This window comes from Loxodonta africana, chromosome 20, assembly GCF_030014295.1.
Source record: "Loxodonta africana isolate mLoxAfr1 chromosome 20, mLoxAfr1.hap2, whole genome shotgun sequence".
Classification (NCBI taxonomy): Eukaryota; Metazoa; Chordata; class Mammalia; order Proboscidea; family Elephantidae; genus Loxodonta; species Loxodonta africana.
This window is the reverse complement of record NC_087361.1, coordinates 77,306,993-77,325,896: the sequence shown is the minus strand read 5'-3', so window position 1 is coordinate 77,325,896 and position 18,904 is coordinate 77,306,993. Positions and strand designations below refer to the sequence as shown.

The 18,904-nt window shown below is 38.1% G+C and overlaps 1 protein-coding gene across 10 annotated transcripts in view; it reads left to right on the top strand.

Moving 5' to 3' along the window:
• Positions 1–18,904, top strand: part of PTPRC (protein tyrosine phosphatase receptor type C) — a 136,699-nt gene that overhangs the window by 73,694 nt on the left and 44,101 nt on the right. For all 10 annotated transcript variants that reach the window (XM_023548249.2, XM_023548247.2, XM_023548245.2 and 7 more), the window contains 2 exons: positions 9,837–9,959; positions 15,689–15,847. In XM_023548249.2, coding sequence (XP_023404017.1) covers positions 9,837–9,959; positions 15,689–15,847 — 282 coding nt within the window. The remainder of the gene's footprint in view (positions 1–9,836; positions 9,960–15,688; positions 15,848–18,904) is intronic.

Genomic DNA, 18,904 nt, shown 5'->3' with positions numbered 1-18,904 from the left:
ATTGCGAATAATGCTGCAATGAACATGGGTGTGCGTATGTCTATTCCTGTGATGTCTCTTATTTTTCTAGGCTATATTACTAAGAGTGGGATAGCTGGATCATACGGTATTTTTATTTTTAGCTTTCTAAAGAAGCACCTTAAAGAAGCACCGTATCATTTTCCAAAATGGTTGTACCATTTTGCATTCCCACCAGCAATGCATAAGAGTTCTAATCTCCCCATAATCTCTCCAGCATTTGTTATTTTCTGTTTTTTTGATTAGTGCCAGTAATGTTGGGGTAAATGGTATCTCGTTGTGGTTTCGATTTGCAATTCTCTAATGGCTAGTGATCACGAGCATGTACTCACGTGTCTGTTGCCTGCCTGAATGTCTTCTTTGGTGAAGTTCTGTTCATATAATTTGCCCATTTTTTAATTGAATTATTCGTCTTTTTGTTGTAAAAGTGTTGGATTTTCCTAAAAATTTTAGAGATTAGACTTTTGTTGGATATGTCCTAGCCAAAATTTTTTTCTCAGGCTGTAGGTTCTTTTTTTTACTTTTTTGGTGAAGTCTTTTGATGAGCATAAGTGTTTTATTTTTAGAAGATCCCAGTTATCTAGCTTATCTTCTGGTGTTTGTGTATTGTTAGTTTTGATTTGCATCCTATTTATCCCACATATTAGGGTTAGCATTGACCTTATTTTTTTCTTCCATGATCTTTGTTGCTTTCAGTTTTTTATTTAGTTCTTTGATCCATTTTAAATTAGTTTTTGCATATGATGTGAGATATGGGTCTGCTCCCTCTCTCTCTTTTTTTTTTTTTTAACAAATTGGCATCCAGTTTTGCCAGCATCGTTTGTTAAAAAGACTGTCTTTTCCCCATTTAACGGACTTTGGGCCTTGTCAAAGATCAGGTGGCAGTAGATAGATGGATTTATATCTGGGTTTTCAATTCTTTTCCATTGGTTAATGTGTCTGCCATTGTACCAGTACCAGGTTGTTTTGACTACTGTAACTATATAGTTGGTTATGAGGTCAGGTAGTGTGAGGCCTCCTTCTTTATTCTTCTTCAGTAATACTTCTCCGGGGCCTCTTTCCTTTCCATATAAAGTTAATGATTCATTTTTCTATCTCATTATATAATGCTATTGGTATTTGGATGGGGATTACATTGTATCTGTAGATTGCTTTGGGTAGAATTGACATTTTCACAAAGTTGAGTTTATATATTCATGGGTATGGTATGTTTTTCCATTTATGTAGGTCTCTATTGGTTTCTTGCAACAGTGTTTTGTAGTTTTCTTTGTATAGGCCTTTTACGTCCCTGGTTAGATTTATGCCTAAATATTTCTTTTTCTTTATTTTAGGGGCTATTGTATATAGTATCATATCATCCACGAATAGGGATAGTTTTATTTCTTCCTTACCAATTTGGATCCCCTTTATTTTTTTTTCTTGACTTATTGCTCTAGCTAGGACTCCCAGCACAATGTTTAATAGAAGTGATGATAAAGTGCATCCTTGTCTTGTTTCCATTCTCAGGAGGAATGTTTTCAGCCTCTCTCCACTGATGATGATGTTGGCTGTTGATTTTGTATAAGACCAAAAAACCAAACCTGTTGCTGTCGAGTTGATTCTGACTCGTAGTGACTGTATAGGACAGAGTATAACTGCCCAATGGGCTTTCCAAGGAGCCGCTGGTGAATTTGAACTGTTGACCTTTTGGTTAGCAGCCTAGCTCTTAACCACTATGCCACCAGGGCTCCAGATTTTGTATAAAGCCCTTTATTATGTTGAGGAATTTCCCTTCTGTTCCTGTTTTAGTGAATATTTTCATCAAGAATGTCTTTTCTGTGTTGGCTGAGATGATCATGTGATTCTTCTATTTATGTGGTGGATTACATTGATTGATTTTCTCATGTTGAGCCATCTTTGCATACTTGGTATGAACACCACTTGGTCGGGATGTATTATGTATTTTCTTTTACATGATGCTGAATTCTATTGGCTAGAATTTTGTTGAGAATTTTTGCGTCTATATTTATGAGTAGTATTGGTTTGTAATTTTCTTTTTTTGTGATGTCTTTGCCTGGTTTCGGTATCAGGGTTATGTTGGCTTCAAAGAATGAATTTGAGAGCATCCTTTCCATTTCTATGTTCTAAAATAGTTTGAGTAGTACTGGAGTGAGCTCTTCTCAGAATGTTTGGTAGAGTTCTCCATTGATATGCTACCTGGGCCAGGATTTTTTTTTTTTTTTTTTACCTTTTCAATCTCTTCTCTTGTTATGGGTCTGTTCAGATTTTTAACCTCTGTTTGTGTTAGTTTAGGTAGGTAGTGAGTGCACTTTTAGAAGTTTGTCCATTTCCTCTAGGTTTTCAAATTTGTTGGAGTACAGTTTTTCATGGTACTCTGTTATGATCCCATGTTATTACTCATCTCATTTCTTATTTGGGTTATTTGCTTCCTTTTCTGTTTTTCTTTTGTCAATTTGGCCAACGATTTGTCGATTTGGTTGATCCTTTCAACTTCCCAATTTTTGGTTTTGTTGGCTCTTTCTATTGTTTTTCTATTCTCTATTTCATTTATTTCAGCTCTGATCCTTATTTTTTCCTTTCTTCTGGTGGCTGAGGACGTCTTTTCCTGTTCTTTTTCTATTTGTTTGAGTTGTAAAGCTCACGTTTTTATTTTGTCTCTTTCTTCTTTTTTGATGAGTGCATCTATTTCTATTAACTGACCTCTGAGCGCTGCCTTTGCTGTGTCCCAAGGGTTTTGGTAAGATGTTTTCATTCCCATTTGATTCTAGAAATTTTTTGATTCCATCTTTGATAACTTCTATTACCTAGTGGCTTTTTTAAGCAAGGTGTTATTCAGTTTCCATGAATTTGATTTTTTTTCCCTTGCTTTTCCTGTTATTAATTTCTACTTTTATGGTGTTGTGTTCAGAAAAGATGCTTTGTGTTATCTCAGAGTTTTGGATTTTGTTGAGGGTTGCTTTGTGCCTTAAGATGCGATCTATTCTGGAGTATGTTCCATGTGCATTGGAAAAGAATGTGTACTTTGCAGCTGTTTGGGTGGAGTATTCAATATATGTCTATGAGGTTAAGATGTTTGATTGTGGCCTTTAGATCTTCTGTATCTTTGTGGAGTTTCTTTCTAGATGTTCTGTCCTTTACTGAGAGTGCTGTATTAAAGTCTCTTACTATTACTGTGAAACTGTCAATTTATCTTTTCAGTGCTGTTAGTTTGTTTCATGTATTTTGGAGCCCTGTCATTGGGCACATAGATATTTTTTACAGTTATTTCATCATGGTGGATTGCCCCTTTAATCACTGTATAATGTCCTTCTTTGTCTTTCATGGTGGATTTTGCTTTAAAGTCTATTCTATCTGAGGTTAGTATTGCCACCCTGAACTTTTTTTGGTTGCTGTTTGCTTGATATATTATTTTTCATCCTTTAATTTCTAATATATTTATTTCTTTGTGTCTAAGGTGTGTCTTATAGACAGCATATTGATGGGTCATGTTTTTTATCCGTTCTGTCACTTTCTGTCTCTTTATGGGTGCATTTAAGCTATTTACATTTAGTGCGATTATCTGTGGTATAAGTTTATTGCTGTCATTTTGTTGTGCACTTTTTTGTGGGGCTGAGATTTTCTTTGTTCCTTTTACTTTCCTGTGCTGAGTTCCTTTTGTTTGTGGAATTTCTTTTCATTTCTCTCAGTATTGTATATTTTGTGTTTCCTGAGGCTTTCTGTTTTTCTTCTTTATATCGATGAGTAGGTTTGTTAACTTTCTCTGTGGTTTCTTTGAAGTTTTCCCTTATTTTCCTAAGTTTGAACCAGTCTTTTATTACTCAATATTACCCTGATTTCCTCTCCGTTGGAAAGTTCTGTACCTACACCTAGTATTCCCCCTTTTATTGTCTTGATGTTGTTGGTATTTACAGATTGACATGTTTAGTTCCCTGTTTTACACCTTTTAGCTTTGTTTTGTCCTTGAGAATTCATTACCTAGGTTAGTATCTGGCTGAAAATGGCCTATGTCCTAGATTCAGGTTGTTGTCTGATGTTGTTGGTTCTCTAATCGAAGGACTCCCTTTGATAATTCTTGTAAGTTTGGTTTGGTTTTTACATATTCCCTTAATTTCCGTTTATCTGGAAATGTGCTAATTTCACCACCGTATTTGAGAGTTTTGCAGGATATATTTTTTTGGTTGACAGTTTTTTCCTTTCAAGGTATTATACACGTCATGCCATTGCCTTCTTTCCTGCATGCTTTTTGGCATGTCATCAGAACTTAGTGTTATTGTTTCTCCTTTGTATGTGACTTTTCGTTTTTCTTGAGCTGCTCTCGGGGTTCTTTCTTTGTCTTTGCTTTTAGCGAGTGTGATTCTGATATATCTTGGTGTCTTTCTTTTGGGGTGTATCCTATATGAGATTTGTTGAACTTCTTGGATGGTCAAATTTTCATCCTTCATGATATTAGGGAAGTTTTCTGTCTGCAAATAGTCAGTGATTCTCTCTATGTTTTCCATTTTCTCCCCCTTTTCTGGAACTCTAATTATCTGCAAATTTTTGCTCTTGATTGTATCCCACATAGTTCTTAGGTTTTCTTCATTTTTTTCTCTGAGTTTTCCTCAAACAAAGTGGCATCCATGGATTTATCTTCAACTTTGCTGATCTTGTCTTTCATTGTTTCAAATTTGCTCCTAAAACTTTCTATTGCATTGTCCGTTTCTTAAATTTTGTTATCTTTTGGATTCCTAATTGCTGTTTTTGTATGATTTCTAATTCTTTATGTTTTTTGAAATTTTGTTCTTGTATTATTCTCCTGAACTCTTCTATTGCTTTATTTTTCCTTGATTTTGGTTATACTTGGTTGGTTTCGTCTGTGTTTTCCATGATTTTGTCTGCATTTCCCTTGATATCTTTCCTAATCTCTTGGAGAGTTCTGAGTATTAGACTTTTGAATTTTCTGTCAGGTAGTTCCTGTGCCTTTTTTTCTGCCAGAAGGTTATCTGCTGCTTTATTTTGGTCACTTACGGGAGCCATCTTGTCCTTTTTTTTTTTTTTTTGGATATTGTCTGCTGTCTCCAAGACATTCAGGTATTATTTTCTTTCTCTATTGATTGTAGGTTTATTTGTTTCATCTTGCTTTTTTGTTTTGTTTGGTTAAGTCTGGGCAGGAGAGCTGGATGTGCTTTGTTGCTTGCTTGTTCATGGGCACGATAGTTCTCACCATCTTGTCCAAATGGGCAAGGCCAGTCACTCAGCTATGGCACAGCAGGTCAGGTTCAGCAGGGGGAGCAGTGGCAGAGATGGGCCATTTCTCCTCAGTGTGAATTGAGCCAGATCTGGGGACCGTAGTGGGGCCTGCTGTGGGGCAGGCCAGTTGCCCTTGGGGTTGAGTCGGCAGAGAAGGGTCTGGGATCTGGGCTGGTTTTTCCTGGGACTGCGGGGTGCAACAAAGTGGGGGCCAAGCTTGTGGGAAGAGACCTGGGCTCCAGCTGGCTGGGCTGAGGAGAGAGACAAGAGGGCATGTGAAGGCAGGGGCAGAGAAGGCTAGATGGAGAAGGGCAGTAGGGTAGGTTTTACTGTGGTTCCCAGCAATTGGGGCTGCCAGGATGTGGCAGTTTTTGCCACTGTTTACCAGAGGGGTGGGGGTTATAGGCATGTGCTCTAGTGGTTACCAGTGCATCTGGGCTCCTCCTTGAGTTGCAACCAGCAAACATGGTCTTACTTAGCCCTGTATGTCTGCACTGTATCGCTATTTCCTGTTGGGAATTCTGTAGAAGTGCCTTTCTGCATGTGGGGTTGTTGGCTTTATTCCAAGATGGCCATGCTGAGTCATGCTATTTGGTGGGGAACCTCCACACTGCATCTCTACTCCTTCACTATTTTCTATCAGTTTCTTCTTCTCAGTGGCTTCTGATCTAATACTTTATCCCTTCACTTAAGGTTCAGGGTTCCAGGATTGATGCCTGTATCTGTTTTACTTGTTTTTTTGTGGGGGGGGGGGGTCTTTTTTGCATCAGAATGGCTTACTGCATCTGACAAGTCTGCCATCTTGGCTCTGCCCTGAGCCTTCTCCCAAGGCTATAATCTTTACAGAAGCAGTCTGCCCCATATTTCTTCCATAGAGTAGCTGGTGGGTTTGAACCAATAACCTTTTGGTTAGTAGCCAAGCACTTAGCCACTGTGCCACGAGAACTCCTCCCTAAACAGAACAAAGTAAAAATAAGAAGATATGAAGAAAATGTTGGGAGTCATCAAGATTCAAACTTTCAACATAGATCTAATAAGCAATCCAAAAATAAGGAATGCAGATGTGATGGATCAGGAATGGAAATAAAAGTATATTAGTTAAAATGTCCCAGGGTTGAACACATACATGAGTCCTTTGACAGATCTCAACAAAATCAAACACATCAGAGAAACTATTAGTTTTTGGTTGCTGCATAACAAATTCTCACAAACTTAGCAGCTCAAAAACAATACGCCTTTATTAGCTCATAGTTCTATAGGTCAGACGTCTAGCATAGTATGGCTGGATTCTCTGCTAGGGGTGTCACCAGGCTGAAATCAAGGTGACAGTCAGGGCTGAGGTTCTCATCTGGAGCTCATTCCTGTTATTGGCTCCCTTTTTTCTTGCTCGCTGTCAGCCAGGGGCCACTCTCTATTCCTAGTGGCCACATTTCTTCTCATGTGGGCCCCCTCCATCTATAAGCTAGCAATGGTACACTGAGCCCTTCTTATGCTTCACATCTTCTGTCACCAGCCAGAGAAAACCCTTACTTTTAAAGGGGCCTCATGTACTTAGGTTAAGCTCATTTGGATAATCTGCCTATCTTAATTCAACTGTATCATGTAACATAACACAATCAGGGGAATGATATCTCATCATATTCACAGCTTACAGGGCTTAGAGTATGAAATCTTGGGGACCATTTTTAGAAGTCTGCCTACCACAACAGACAAAACAAAAACAAAGAAAAACCAAATAACCTGATAAGGCACATCAGGAAAGGGCAATTGCTAGAAAAAGACATCATGGTTGGTAAAGAAGAAGGTTAGCGAAAATGACGGAAATCTCCTATGAGATGGATTGAGACCAAATCTGGAACAATGGCCTCAAACATACCAATGATCATGAAGATGGCACAGGATCAGGTGTTCTCTTTTGGTACACCTAGGTCACTAGGAGTCAGAACCAACTCAACAGCAACTAACAAAAACAGCAAAAACAAACTTCAGAATTTTAAGGGTAACAAGAAACTCTTCAAAGTTACCAGAGAACAAAAGTTAGATTACCCACAAAATAATGAATATTAGGCTATGTCAAATTTTCTTTTTCTTTATTATTGTAAAAATATAGATAGGACCACGTTTGCCAGTTCAACTTTTTTCATGTATACAATTCAATGAGGTCAATTGTATCAATCATGTTGTGCAACCATCACAATGACAGAAGACACGGATATGCCTTTAATCTCCAAAGTAGAAATAACTGTGTCCATAGGTTGCGAAATGAACAGCAAAGTTAAAAATCAAGCGTGCAAATGAAATGAAAGTGCTTTCAGAATATTAAGACTCAAAAGTTCACCTCTCACAGATCATTGTTAATGTAGGAATGATTAAACAGTTTTTCCCAAGCCAATAAATTAATCCTGAAAAAGTACTGGAATGCAAGAAGTAAAAGTGGGCAAAGACATTAGATTTACAGTGTTAAATCACAGTATTTATGGGAAAATCATCTTTATTATTACTGATATTATTACACTTTAGTTTTTAATAGTATATTACATTTTATATTTATGTTTATACTATATTAATACTATACTTACTTTTGCCATTATGTAATAATAGTTACCTTACTTACTTTAGCGATTACAAGTACTATTACTATTAGTATTACCAAAAAGAAACCCTGTGTCTCTTAGCAGTCACTTCCCATTTCCTCCCAAACCCCCTTTCCCTACACAAAATGTTAGCAATAGAAATAGCAAGATAATAATAACAATAGGAAAACAATACCATTCGGGAGAATGGAGGCGAGATTGCTGAACTCATTTATTAATTCTAATGTAACAAAGTTTTTGACAGATCATACTAAAGTGACTCTAGGTTAATGTTGAAGGAATAGTTGAGGAGCAAGGGGCCGCCCAAATATATACCTCCCCATAACCCTCCAAAGCAATACAAAACCACAAACTATATAAAGACTGTGCCCTCAGCATAAGGAGAAAAATTTAATATGCTTTGAATGTTAAATACTAAAATTGTTTCAGTCTTTATACGTTAATGTAGTAAAATGGAAGTCCCAGGAAAACACATGTATTTATGCTTATTTTTATAAAGTAATTTAGTGGTGAAAAGGATAGTTTTTTAAACAAATGGTCTTGGGTATCCCTATAGAACAAAATAAATATCAACTCTTACCTCACATAGAACGCAAAAAGTAACTTGAAATGGGTTGCGAACATTAAAGCTAAAACTATAAAATTTCTAGATGAAGTCATAGGAGAAAACCTTTTTTGACTTTAGAATAGGCAATAATTTCTTAGGACATACAAAGCGAGAATCATAAAAGAAAATATTTGATAAATTGTACTTAATCAAATTTAAAAAGGTCTCCTCTTTGAACAGTCAATGAAGGAAATAAAAATGCAAGTCGTAAATTGTGAGAAAATATCCACAATTAATTTTCCAGCAAAGGATGTTTTTCTAGAATAGAGACCCCTTGCAGCTACATAATAAGTAATCAAACAAAGCACTTAAAACTAAGCAAAATATTTCGAGCATATGCTTCACAAAGGAAGATATACAAATGGTCCAATAAGCATAGGAAACGATGCTTAACATCATCAGTCATGTGGGAAATGCAAATTAAAAGCGCAATGAGATGATGACATTATACACCTACTGAGATGGCTAAAATTAAAAAGACTGACAATACTCTTTTTGTGGCTGTGAAGCAATGATCTAGCAATTTGACTTCAGGTATTTATCAAAGAAAAAGGAATATGCCCACACAAAAGTTTATGCACGTTTTTATAGCAGATTCACTCATGGTAGTAAAAATCTTGGAAACAAATGTCCATCAAATGATGAATGAATAGAAAAAATGTGGAATATTCTTACAGTGGAATATACTCAGAAATAAAAATGAACAAGCAAAAACATGAATTTATCTCTAAAACATTATCCTGGGCATAATATGCTAGTCATAAAAAAAGTACTTACTGTTTAATTTCGTTTACCTGAAATGGAAGAAAAGACAAATTTACACTATAGGAACAGAAAGCAGATCTGAGGTTGTGTGGCGTTGGGCTTGGGGGATGAGTTGGCTGGGAAGTGGCAAAGACAAACATTTTGGGATGATAGAAATGTTCTATATCTCAATTGTGGTGGTAGTTACATGGATGTGTGTATTTATCACAGTGTTCATCTCAGGCTCTGATGACTAGTTACTGGCAGCATTGACAAGTGCACCCCAATTACTGAGGCTGCTAAACTTATCAGTGCTACAAATGTGAGACTTTCAGCACAGTGAAATCCAGAAATCCCAGGATATCTGGGTAATAATTTATGAAAAAAAAAAGAAGCAGAAGAAGAGGGAATTCTCAGATATCTTCAAGTTTGTGGACTCCTTAGGTTATACAATGCCACTCTGGAGTAACATTTATTCTGTGAAATGGTCTCTAAAGCAAATTCAGTAAGCTCAGGTGTCTTCCTTTTAGTCTGATTGTTAATTAATACTTCATCAAAATGTGGCTCTTCACAACACATACTTACGAAAGAATGTTTTCTTCCTGTTTTTTTGTTCACGTTCTATCTTCTGATTTTTTAAACAGCTCCAGGAAAGCCTACAAATCTTTCTTGTTCAAAGGAAGCAAACATAACTCAAGAAGAAATTTCCTGGGAACCCCCACAAAGTGTTGTTCATAATTTTCTTTTTTGTTATTGGAACGATTCAGGTAATATATATAATTTAATTTCATATCTGCAAAGAGAAATTAGGGAATTTGAGAGGATAGAAATGTGGACGGAGTCAGTGAACAAAGGTGCCCTCTACATGGCTGGTGGGATAGGAGGGTTTATATACTTTGATTTTAGGATTGCTTCCACTCACTAAGCGTTCTCTAACTCCTGAAATGGCTAACGCCCTGAATATCTACAATATCTGCTTGTCTTTCTTGTTCTATTTTTGTCCCAATCTTTGCATACTAAACTGTGAAGAAACAAAAACTCTGAAAGATAATCCTCATACTGTTTTCCTAGTTCAACCATAAAACCTCCCAGATGATAAGCTATTTAAGATGGCAAACATCTCCTGGACAACTTAAATATTTAAAATGTTTGTAGAAACTAGAGGGCATCAATGTGCATTTCAGGGCAGACTCAACACCTGGGATAGAACTCTCAGGATAGTCCTCTTATTAATCCTTCGTTGTTATTGTTAGCTGCCATCTAGTTGGCCCCTGACTCATGGGGACCCCATGCCCAACAGAACAAAATGCTGCTCGGTCCTGCACCATCCCCGTAATCAGGCTGTTATGATCCATAGCATTTTCATTGGCTGATTTAAGGAAATATATTGCCAGGCCTTTCTTCTTACTCCATCTTAGTCTGGAAGCTCCCCTGACATATGATCAGCATCATAACAACAGACAAGCCTCAGATGACAGACAATTGGTGTCTGTGCTTAATGTGCTCTGGTCAGGAATCGAACCCAGGTCTCTTGCATACCCATTGCCATCAAGTTGATTCTGACTCATAGCAACCTTATAGGAGAGAGTAGAACTGCCCCATAAGATTTTCAAGGAGCAACTGGTGGATTTGAACTGCTGATCTTTTGGTTAGTAACCAAGTTCTTAACCACTAACCACCAGAATTCTACCACTGACCCACCACTGTCCCCTCCACTAATCCTTTAGCTCTAGGTTAAGGCAGGAGTGAGCTGGACACCTCAGAAAATTCCATTTCTGTATTTGGTGAGAAAAAACCGGACATGAATTTCAAAAATTTTGAAAAGTGAAAAACCATTTGTCTTCAACGTGTTACTGTAAGCTATACAATATTTTGATAGCATATTATTTTTGCTAATTATTTAAATCTTAATAATCAAACTAAAGTAACTTTAATACACATGCAGTTCCCAAGTTGGCATAAGAGGACTCAAATGCTATGAACGAGATCCCTGTACTATATCTGAAGTTAGGTAATTTCCAAAGTTATATCTAGGAGAAAGGAAAAATGGAAATTATAGAAGGAAAAAAGGGCAAGACAATTAGAGCTCTTGCCCCACTGGACGCTTCTTTTACAAATTCTTTTAGCTTGCCTTCTGTAATACCACATTGTTTTGGTTTTCTTTTCTCTCCATCTCTGACTCTCCTACTCCCAATCTCTTGCTGCATTCTCACTTTGTATACACTCTCCACTACGGAGTATTTCGTATGCCAGAGGATACGGTGGAAACTTACCAAAACCCCACACCAAACCCACTGCCGTTGAGTCAATTCTGATGACTCATAGCAACCCTATAGGACAGAGTAGAACTGCCCCATAGGGTTTCCTTGGCTGTAATCTTTACAGAAGCAAATTGCCACATCTTTCTCCTGTGAAGTAGCTGGTCAATTTGAACCACTGACCTTTCGGTTGGCAGCCAAGCGCTTAACCACTGTGCCACCAGGTTTTGTTTTGCTTTTACTCTTCTATTTAGTATAGTTTTAAAAACCTGTATTTGCATATTAGATTAAGTATAGTTTTAAAAACCTATATTTGCATATTAGGGGAAGAAGGACACAATGAGAAAATTAATTGTCATAGCCCCAAAAAGCATTTTTTGTTTTGTTTTGTTTTGTTTTTCAACTAGTTTAAAGGCAAAACCAAACCCATTGCCTTCGAGTTGATTCAGACTCCTAGTGACCCTATAAGACAGAGTAGAGCTGCCCCATGGGGTTTCCCAGGCTGTAATCCCTTTGGAAGCAGATTGCCACAACTTTCTGGTGGGTCTGAACCACTGACCTTTTGGTTAGCAGCTGAGTGCTTTAACCAGTGTGCCACTAGGGCTCCTACACTAGTACAACCTGTTGCCACTGAGTCGATTCCGACTTATAGCAAACTGAAAGTACAAAGTAGAACTGCCTCATAGGATTTCCAAGGCTGTAATCTTTACAGAAGTAGACTGCCACATCTTTCTCCTGTGAAGTGGCTGGTGGGTTCAAACCACTGACCTTTTGGTTAGCAGCTGAATGCTTTAACCACTGTGCCACCAGGGCTCCGTGCCACTAGTATAGCTCCTTTTCATTGTGTATTACCCAGTTTATTGCTATCCAAATATAACACTTGGTGTTGGTGGTGGCCTTGGGGATGTTGGACAATGTCAGGCTGCCCATGTCCTTTTCTCCAAACACTATTGATTGGTAACTGCATCCAACTTCCACCCTGGAGCAGTACTAACTTGCTTAAAACGCTCTTTGGAATCCTCAGTACAAAATCATATGCATTCCCTTTTACAGCAACACAACCAGCTGCTGTGACAGAAAAGTTCTCTGCTTTTTTTAACTCCTGCATCCCAAACATGGGCTGCAAAGTCAAAGAGGGTTGGTAGCATTATAGAATTGTTAAAGCGATTCTTTTAACTACTCTCATTATTTCAAATAAAATCACAATTAAAAATACACAGAAGCAAAATCTATGAACTCTTATTGCAGTTTTCATTTCTTTTTATCAGATTTTCTAAATTATTTCATTGTCTGTGAAAGCTAGGAATTACATTCAGAAGCAAAGGAAAAAGGTAACTTACACTTTTTAGATTCCTTGGAGCCCTGGTGGTGCAGTGGTTAACAGCTATGGCTGCTAACCAAAAGGTCGGCAATTCAAATCCACCAGCTGCTTCTTGGAAACACTATGAAGCAGTTCTACTCTGTCCTATAGGGCCACGATGAGTCAGAATCAACTCCATGGCAATGGGTTTGGTCTGGTCTGGTTTTATGTATCAGATGTTTTTGTAATGCTTTCCTTAAATATTTCATAAAAATTTTTAATAATAACCCTGAGATGTCCATAAATATTTCCATAGCTCATATGATGAAACTAAGCCTCACAAAATTTAAGATAAATAAATACTCAAGTTTAGCAGCTTGAACTGTGCTTTTTCTGCTACTGAGTGAGTTGTCCATGTTCTAGCACAAGGTACCTGGGAGAATTGCAGTATTGTGTCATTTACTTAGCAACCTCAAGGGACACTGAAGCTTCCTTAACAATTGGGAGAGAGAGCTTCCAGTTTTTGTCACATTCAAAAAACCATTTTTCAAAAGTTATTAAAATCAATACGTACCCTTCAAGGTCAAAATGATAAAGCTGGAAATTATTTTGAGTAATGCCTTTTTCAGAGAAAAGCTACCTTTTTTTTTTTTTTTAAAGGCAGCACAAAATTCTTTGGTGATCAACAGGTTTACACTATTTGAAAGAGTGTTCAAGATGCATTAGAGTGGTTCAAGTTAGGGGATTATTAAAGATTTCCTGAGGTACCTTCTTGAACACAAAAGGGAGACAAGTGGGAAAGTCTGTCTTTCCAGCTAGTTCTAGAGTAACACACCTGGCCTGAAGACTTGATGTCCTTGTTACCCTAAGGGGGAAAATATTTCAAGCATTTTGCAAACAAGAACTCAACTTGTGAAGCCAGAGTACTGAGAACAAGTGTTCAAACATATAGAGGAGGCAGGAGTATTTAAAGTATTTTCTCCTTTCAACCCAAGCTAGAAACTTTATTAATTGGAAGTGAACATTCCAATCCACCTTTCTAAGCGCTGCACACTTCCAATTAATTATTGGTTAAAAAAAAAAAAAAAAAACTCCCAAACAACAGTATCTACAAAAGTAAAATGAACAAGTTGACTTTGAGTCAAATTGGCTACGATAAAAACTTCATACAGCTACTTAAATGAAGTATCATGTTTTTATTCTAATATAAAACTTCTGTGAGATTACATATAAAATTGTACAAAATTAGGTCACTGAAATGAAGACAGGCTGATCTTGAGAACAGCGTCTTGACGCTTTGATTGGGTCCTACGAAGAATGTGAGCATTTTCCTAGAAGCTAGTCCTCATACAAGAAGCTGGCAGATGCCACCAGTCAGAGAGTACCGCCTGACCCTCTCTTGAGCTCACGCGTGTCTTGCCCTAGAAAAGAATTCTCACTAGAGAGAGGGCAGGACTATTTATCTCACTGTTTAAAATCCCATGGTGAGGTAAAGATATTACTATAGTTTCCATTTAATGGATAAGTAATTGAGGCGAGAAATTAGCAAGTGTTAGATCCTTCCTACTCTGCTCCTGCAAGCCCATAGGCTCATACAACTGGACCAGAGAAGTGAGATCTCCAAAACTAAGGTAATGAGGTAATGACTGGCCCCAATGCAGGCCTTGTTCCCTCTCCCAGGCTATAGCACGGATTCTCGAGACTCAGTGGGTTTCTACCTGCCTTCATTCCTCCTTTGCAGTGAAATCTTAGATTGTTTACTCTGTCTGTGACTGTTTTTTTTTTTTTCCATCTGTAAAATCAGATGATACTATGGAGCCCTGGTGGCACAGTGGTGTGCTACATCTGCTAACCAAAATATTGGCAGTTTGAATCCACCAGCCACTCCTTGGAAACCCTATGGACCAGTTCTACTCTGTCCTATAGGGTTGCTATGAGTCAAAATTGACTCGATGGCAACCAGTTTGATTGCTTTTTTGATAGGGTTGTGGTGATGGTTAAAATAATTAATTCATGTACACCATGTAAAACAGTACTTGGCACATAGTTATTCATTTTTTTAATTGTTATTGGCATTATTATCATTCCTGTAACTGCTAAGCACCAACGTGCTGCCACTGTATCTTCCTTCAACACATCTTTTCCGATGCCACTTGTCTACTCAAAAATAGTCAATGACTAGTTATTTCTCAACTTTTAACTCTTCTTCCTGAATGTTGAAACGCACATAAACATGGTCCTACCTTTTGTATGCCTTCCCAGCCAGAATCTGCTCTCCCAGTCAGTCTTGTCCCCAAAATCAAAATGTTCCTTCATTCATATGTAATGTTGTCTCTTACTCCTTAAACCTATTCAACCTCACTCTTCATTCATTCAATGAACAACGTGGATTCCACTGTCAGCAAGAAGCTTTCCCTGATTCTTGCAGCCTTCGTGAATTACTGTTACGCTTAAATTAGTATGATAGACCAGGCTTAGTTAGGTGATCATATTTTAGATCTGCATCTAAAGCCTATAGCAGTAGCTAATACTGATGATCAAAATTTGGAGGCTAAGTATCAGAAAACATTGCTCTAAAAAATAAACATCCTGAAATGTCACAACTCAAGAATTTCATAATATCCACTAGGGGCTGTGTTTTCTCAGAAAGAAAAGAGACTATCTTCAAATGTGTCTGAAATGTATTAAATATTTTATCTACCAAATTAGAGATCTGAAAACCTAATTTTGAGCATTTGAGTTTATTTATAATAATTGCACTTGTTCAAGACATTTGTTGATAGTTGCATGCACTTCTGTGCATCAGGAATGTACTTATTTCTCAATCACTCATTAACGTGGTATCTGATTGGAATGATATCATGTCGAATGCAAAATTAAATATGTGAGACTCCTAAATTTTGCTGACTTAAATTTTTCCTTTTTTTCCCCCCCTTAGAAAATGCGTGCACGATTCTGGAACCAAATCGAACCAAATATACTTTGAAAAATTTGAAAGCTTATAGCAACTATTCTGTATCAGTACTTGCCTACACCTTTGGAAAAGTGCAACGCAATGGAACTGCCAGTCCATGTACACTTCAAACAGAAATAATAAGTAAGTTATATGCTCCAATACTTCGTTCTAGGAATGAAAAAGAGCAAAGTATGAACTTTTTAGGCTATAGTATATCTATGTTTATGCTTTACTTGGGAAATAAATTGACCTGTGGAAGTCCTGGTGATGTAGTGGTTAAGAGCTACAGCTGCTAACCAAAAGTTGGTAGTTCGAATCCACCAGGTGCTCCTTGGAAACCCTACAGGGCAGTCCTACTCTGTCCTATAGGGTCACTATGAGTTGAACTTTGACTTGATGGCAACGGGTTTGGTTTTTTGGGGGGCATTTGTTAATATTTAAGGTTTGTCTTAATTTAAAATAAAAGAATTTAAAAATTGTTAGTTCACCTAGGTTTTCAGTATTCTTCAGATGAAGTCACACAATTGTAAGAACAAAGCACGATGGCAAATGAACTGGTACAATTTGTAGGCTTTCAGGCAATTGAGTACCTAACCAGCTTAGATAAAAATACACTGTCTGTTGTTTTCTTTGCTATCTAAAAATATTAACTGCAAGCGGACACCTAATAATCTCTTACAAGTATTACTAGTCTCTGCTCACCTGACAAAACACCTCATGAAACATATTATTAGCATTTTCTTCTTATTCCTTTGAACTATTTACTATTTTATTTTATGTCACATCTTCCATTTGAGGTTTCCTTTCAACAGCATTTGGCTCTTGCCACCTGTATCATGTCTCCCTCAATTCTGACTCACTGTGACCCCACACGTTACAGAGTAGACATGACCTCCGTACAATTTTCTTGGCTGTAATCTTTACGGAAGCACGTCTTTATAAGACTTTCTTCTGTGGTGCCATTGGATGTGTTTGAATCACCAACTTTTGGCTAGCAGTCAAGCACGAACCATTTACACCAACCAGAGGCCCACCCCTAGCTTCTAGGCCTGAAGTTAAGTCTGGCTCTGAGGTAGCTCTGAGACTCATTAATGACAGGAAAGTGGCATCTAGAGTCCTTGGGTAGTGCAAACAGTTAAAGCTCTCATTGTGTTCTGCTGCTAACCAAAAGGTTGGAGGTTTGAGTCCACCCAGAGGCACCTTGGAAGGCCTAACACTCTGCTTCCAAAAAATCAGCCATTGAAAATGGTATGCAGCACAGTTTTACTGTCACACACTGTGTTGCCATGAGTCAGAGTTGATTCCATACCAACTTGTAATTGGTAAGGTGGCATCTATAGCTCCAGAGAACCTGAAGCTCACCAGGCTGAATTAGAAAACTTGTCCTATTCAGGGATGGATGTAAAAATCCTTAATGTCAGCTAGGTTTCGGTTTAAGAAGTCCAGGTTCCAGAGCTCTATACTTCTGCTATTTTCCTAAATTTCTGCGTTATCACAGACAGGCAAGATAATGTGTTGCTGTGCCTGAAGAATTCAGACAGTTGCCTACCAGGGTGATATAAGTGGAGAAAAGTCGGCTTTAGGAATGGACGCTAGATTTTATGGTAGCCTTTGGTTTTTTATTGTGTTTAACTCTTACAACCTGTGATTTCAAAGAAGGTATGGAGATATCCTAAGGGAAGTTAGAAATAATCCTGTTAAAATCTATACTGGATGTGAAAACAGGTAAAGAAAAATAAGGTGCAATATCATCTCCACAGACTTTCTGATTCAACCAAGTGCTTACTTTTAAATATTGCTGAAAGCATTTTTTTTTATTAACTTTTATTGAGCTTCAAGTGAACGTTTACAAATCAAGTCAGTCTGTCACATATAAGTTTACATACATCTTACTCCGTACTCCCACTTGCTCCCCCACTAATGAGTCAGCCCTTCCAGTCTCTCCTTTCGTGACAATTTCTCCAGCTTCCAACTCTCTCTATCCTCCCATCCTCCCTCCACACAGGAGATGCCAACACAATCTCAAGTGTCCACCTGATATAATTAGCTCACTCTTCATCAGCATCTCTCTCCCACCCACTGTCCAGTTCCTTTCATGTCTGATGAGTTGTCTTCGGGATGGTTCCTGTCCTGTGCCAACAGAAGGTCTGGGGACCATGGCCGCCAGGATTCCTCTAGTCTCAGTCAGACCATTAAGTGTGGTCTTTTTATGAGAATTTGGGGTCTGCATCCCACTGATCTCCTGCTCCCTCAGGGGTTCTCTGTTGTGCTCCCTGTCAGGGCAGTCATCAATTGTGGCCGGGCACCAACTGGTTCTTCTGGTCTCAGGATGAGGTAGGTCTCTAGTTCATGTGGCCCTTTCTGTCTCTTGGGCTCTTAGTTGTCATGTGACCTTGGTGTTCTTCATTCTCCTTTGCTCCAGGTGGGTTGAGACCAATGGATGCATCTTAGATGGCCGCTTGTTAGCATTTAAGACCCCAGACGCCACATTTCAAAGCGGGATGCAGAATGTTTTCATAATAGAATTATTTTGCCAATTGACTTAGAAGTCCCCAAACCCCCGCCCTTGCTCCGCTGACCTTTGAAGCATTCATTTTATCCCGGAAACTTCTTTGCTTTTGGTCCGGTCCAATTGAGCTGACCTTCCATGTATTGAGTGTTGTCTCTCCCTTCACCTAAAGCAGTTCTTATCTACTAATTAATCAATAAAAAACCCTCTCCCTCCCTCCCTCCCTCCCTCCCCGCCTCGTAACCACAAAAGGATGTGTTCTTCACAGTTTTTACTATTTCTCAAGATCTTATAATAGTGGTCTTATACAATATTTGTCCTTTTGCCTCTGACTAATTTTGCTCAGCATAATGCCTTCCAGGTTCCTCCATGTTATGAAATATTTCACAGATTCGTCACTGTTCTTTATCAATGCGTAGTATTCCATTGTGTGAATATAGCACAATTTATTTACCCATTCATCCGTTGATGGACACCTTGGTTGCTTCCAGCTTTTTGCTATTGTAAACAGAGCTGCAATAAACACGGGTGTGCATATATCTGTTTGTGTGAAGGCTCTTGTTTCTCTAGGGTATATTCCGAGGAGTGGGATTTCTGGGTTGAATGGTAGTTCAATTTCTAACTGTTTAAGATAACGCCAGATAGATTTCCAAAGTGGTTGTACCATTTTACGTTCCCACCAGCAGTGT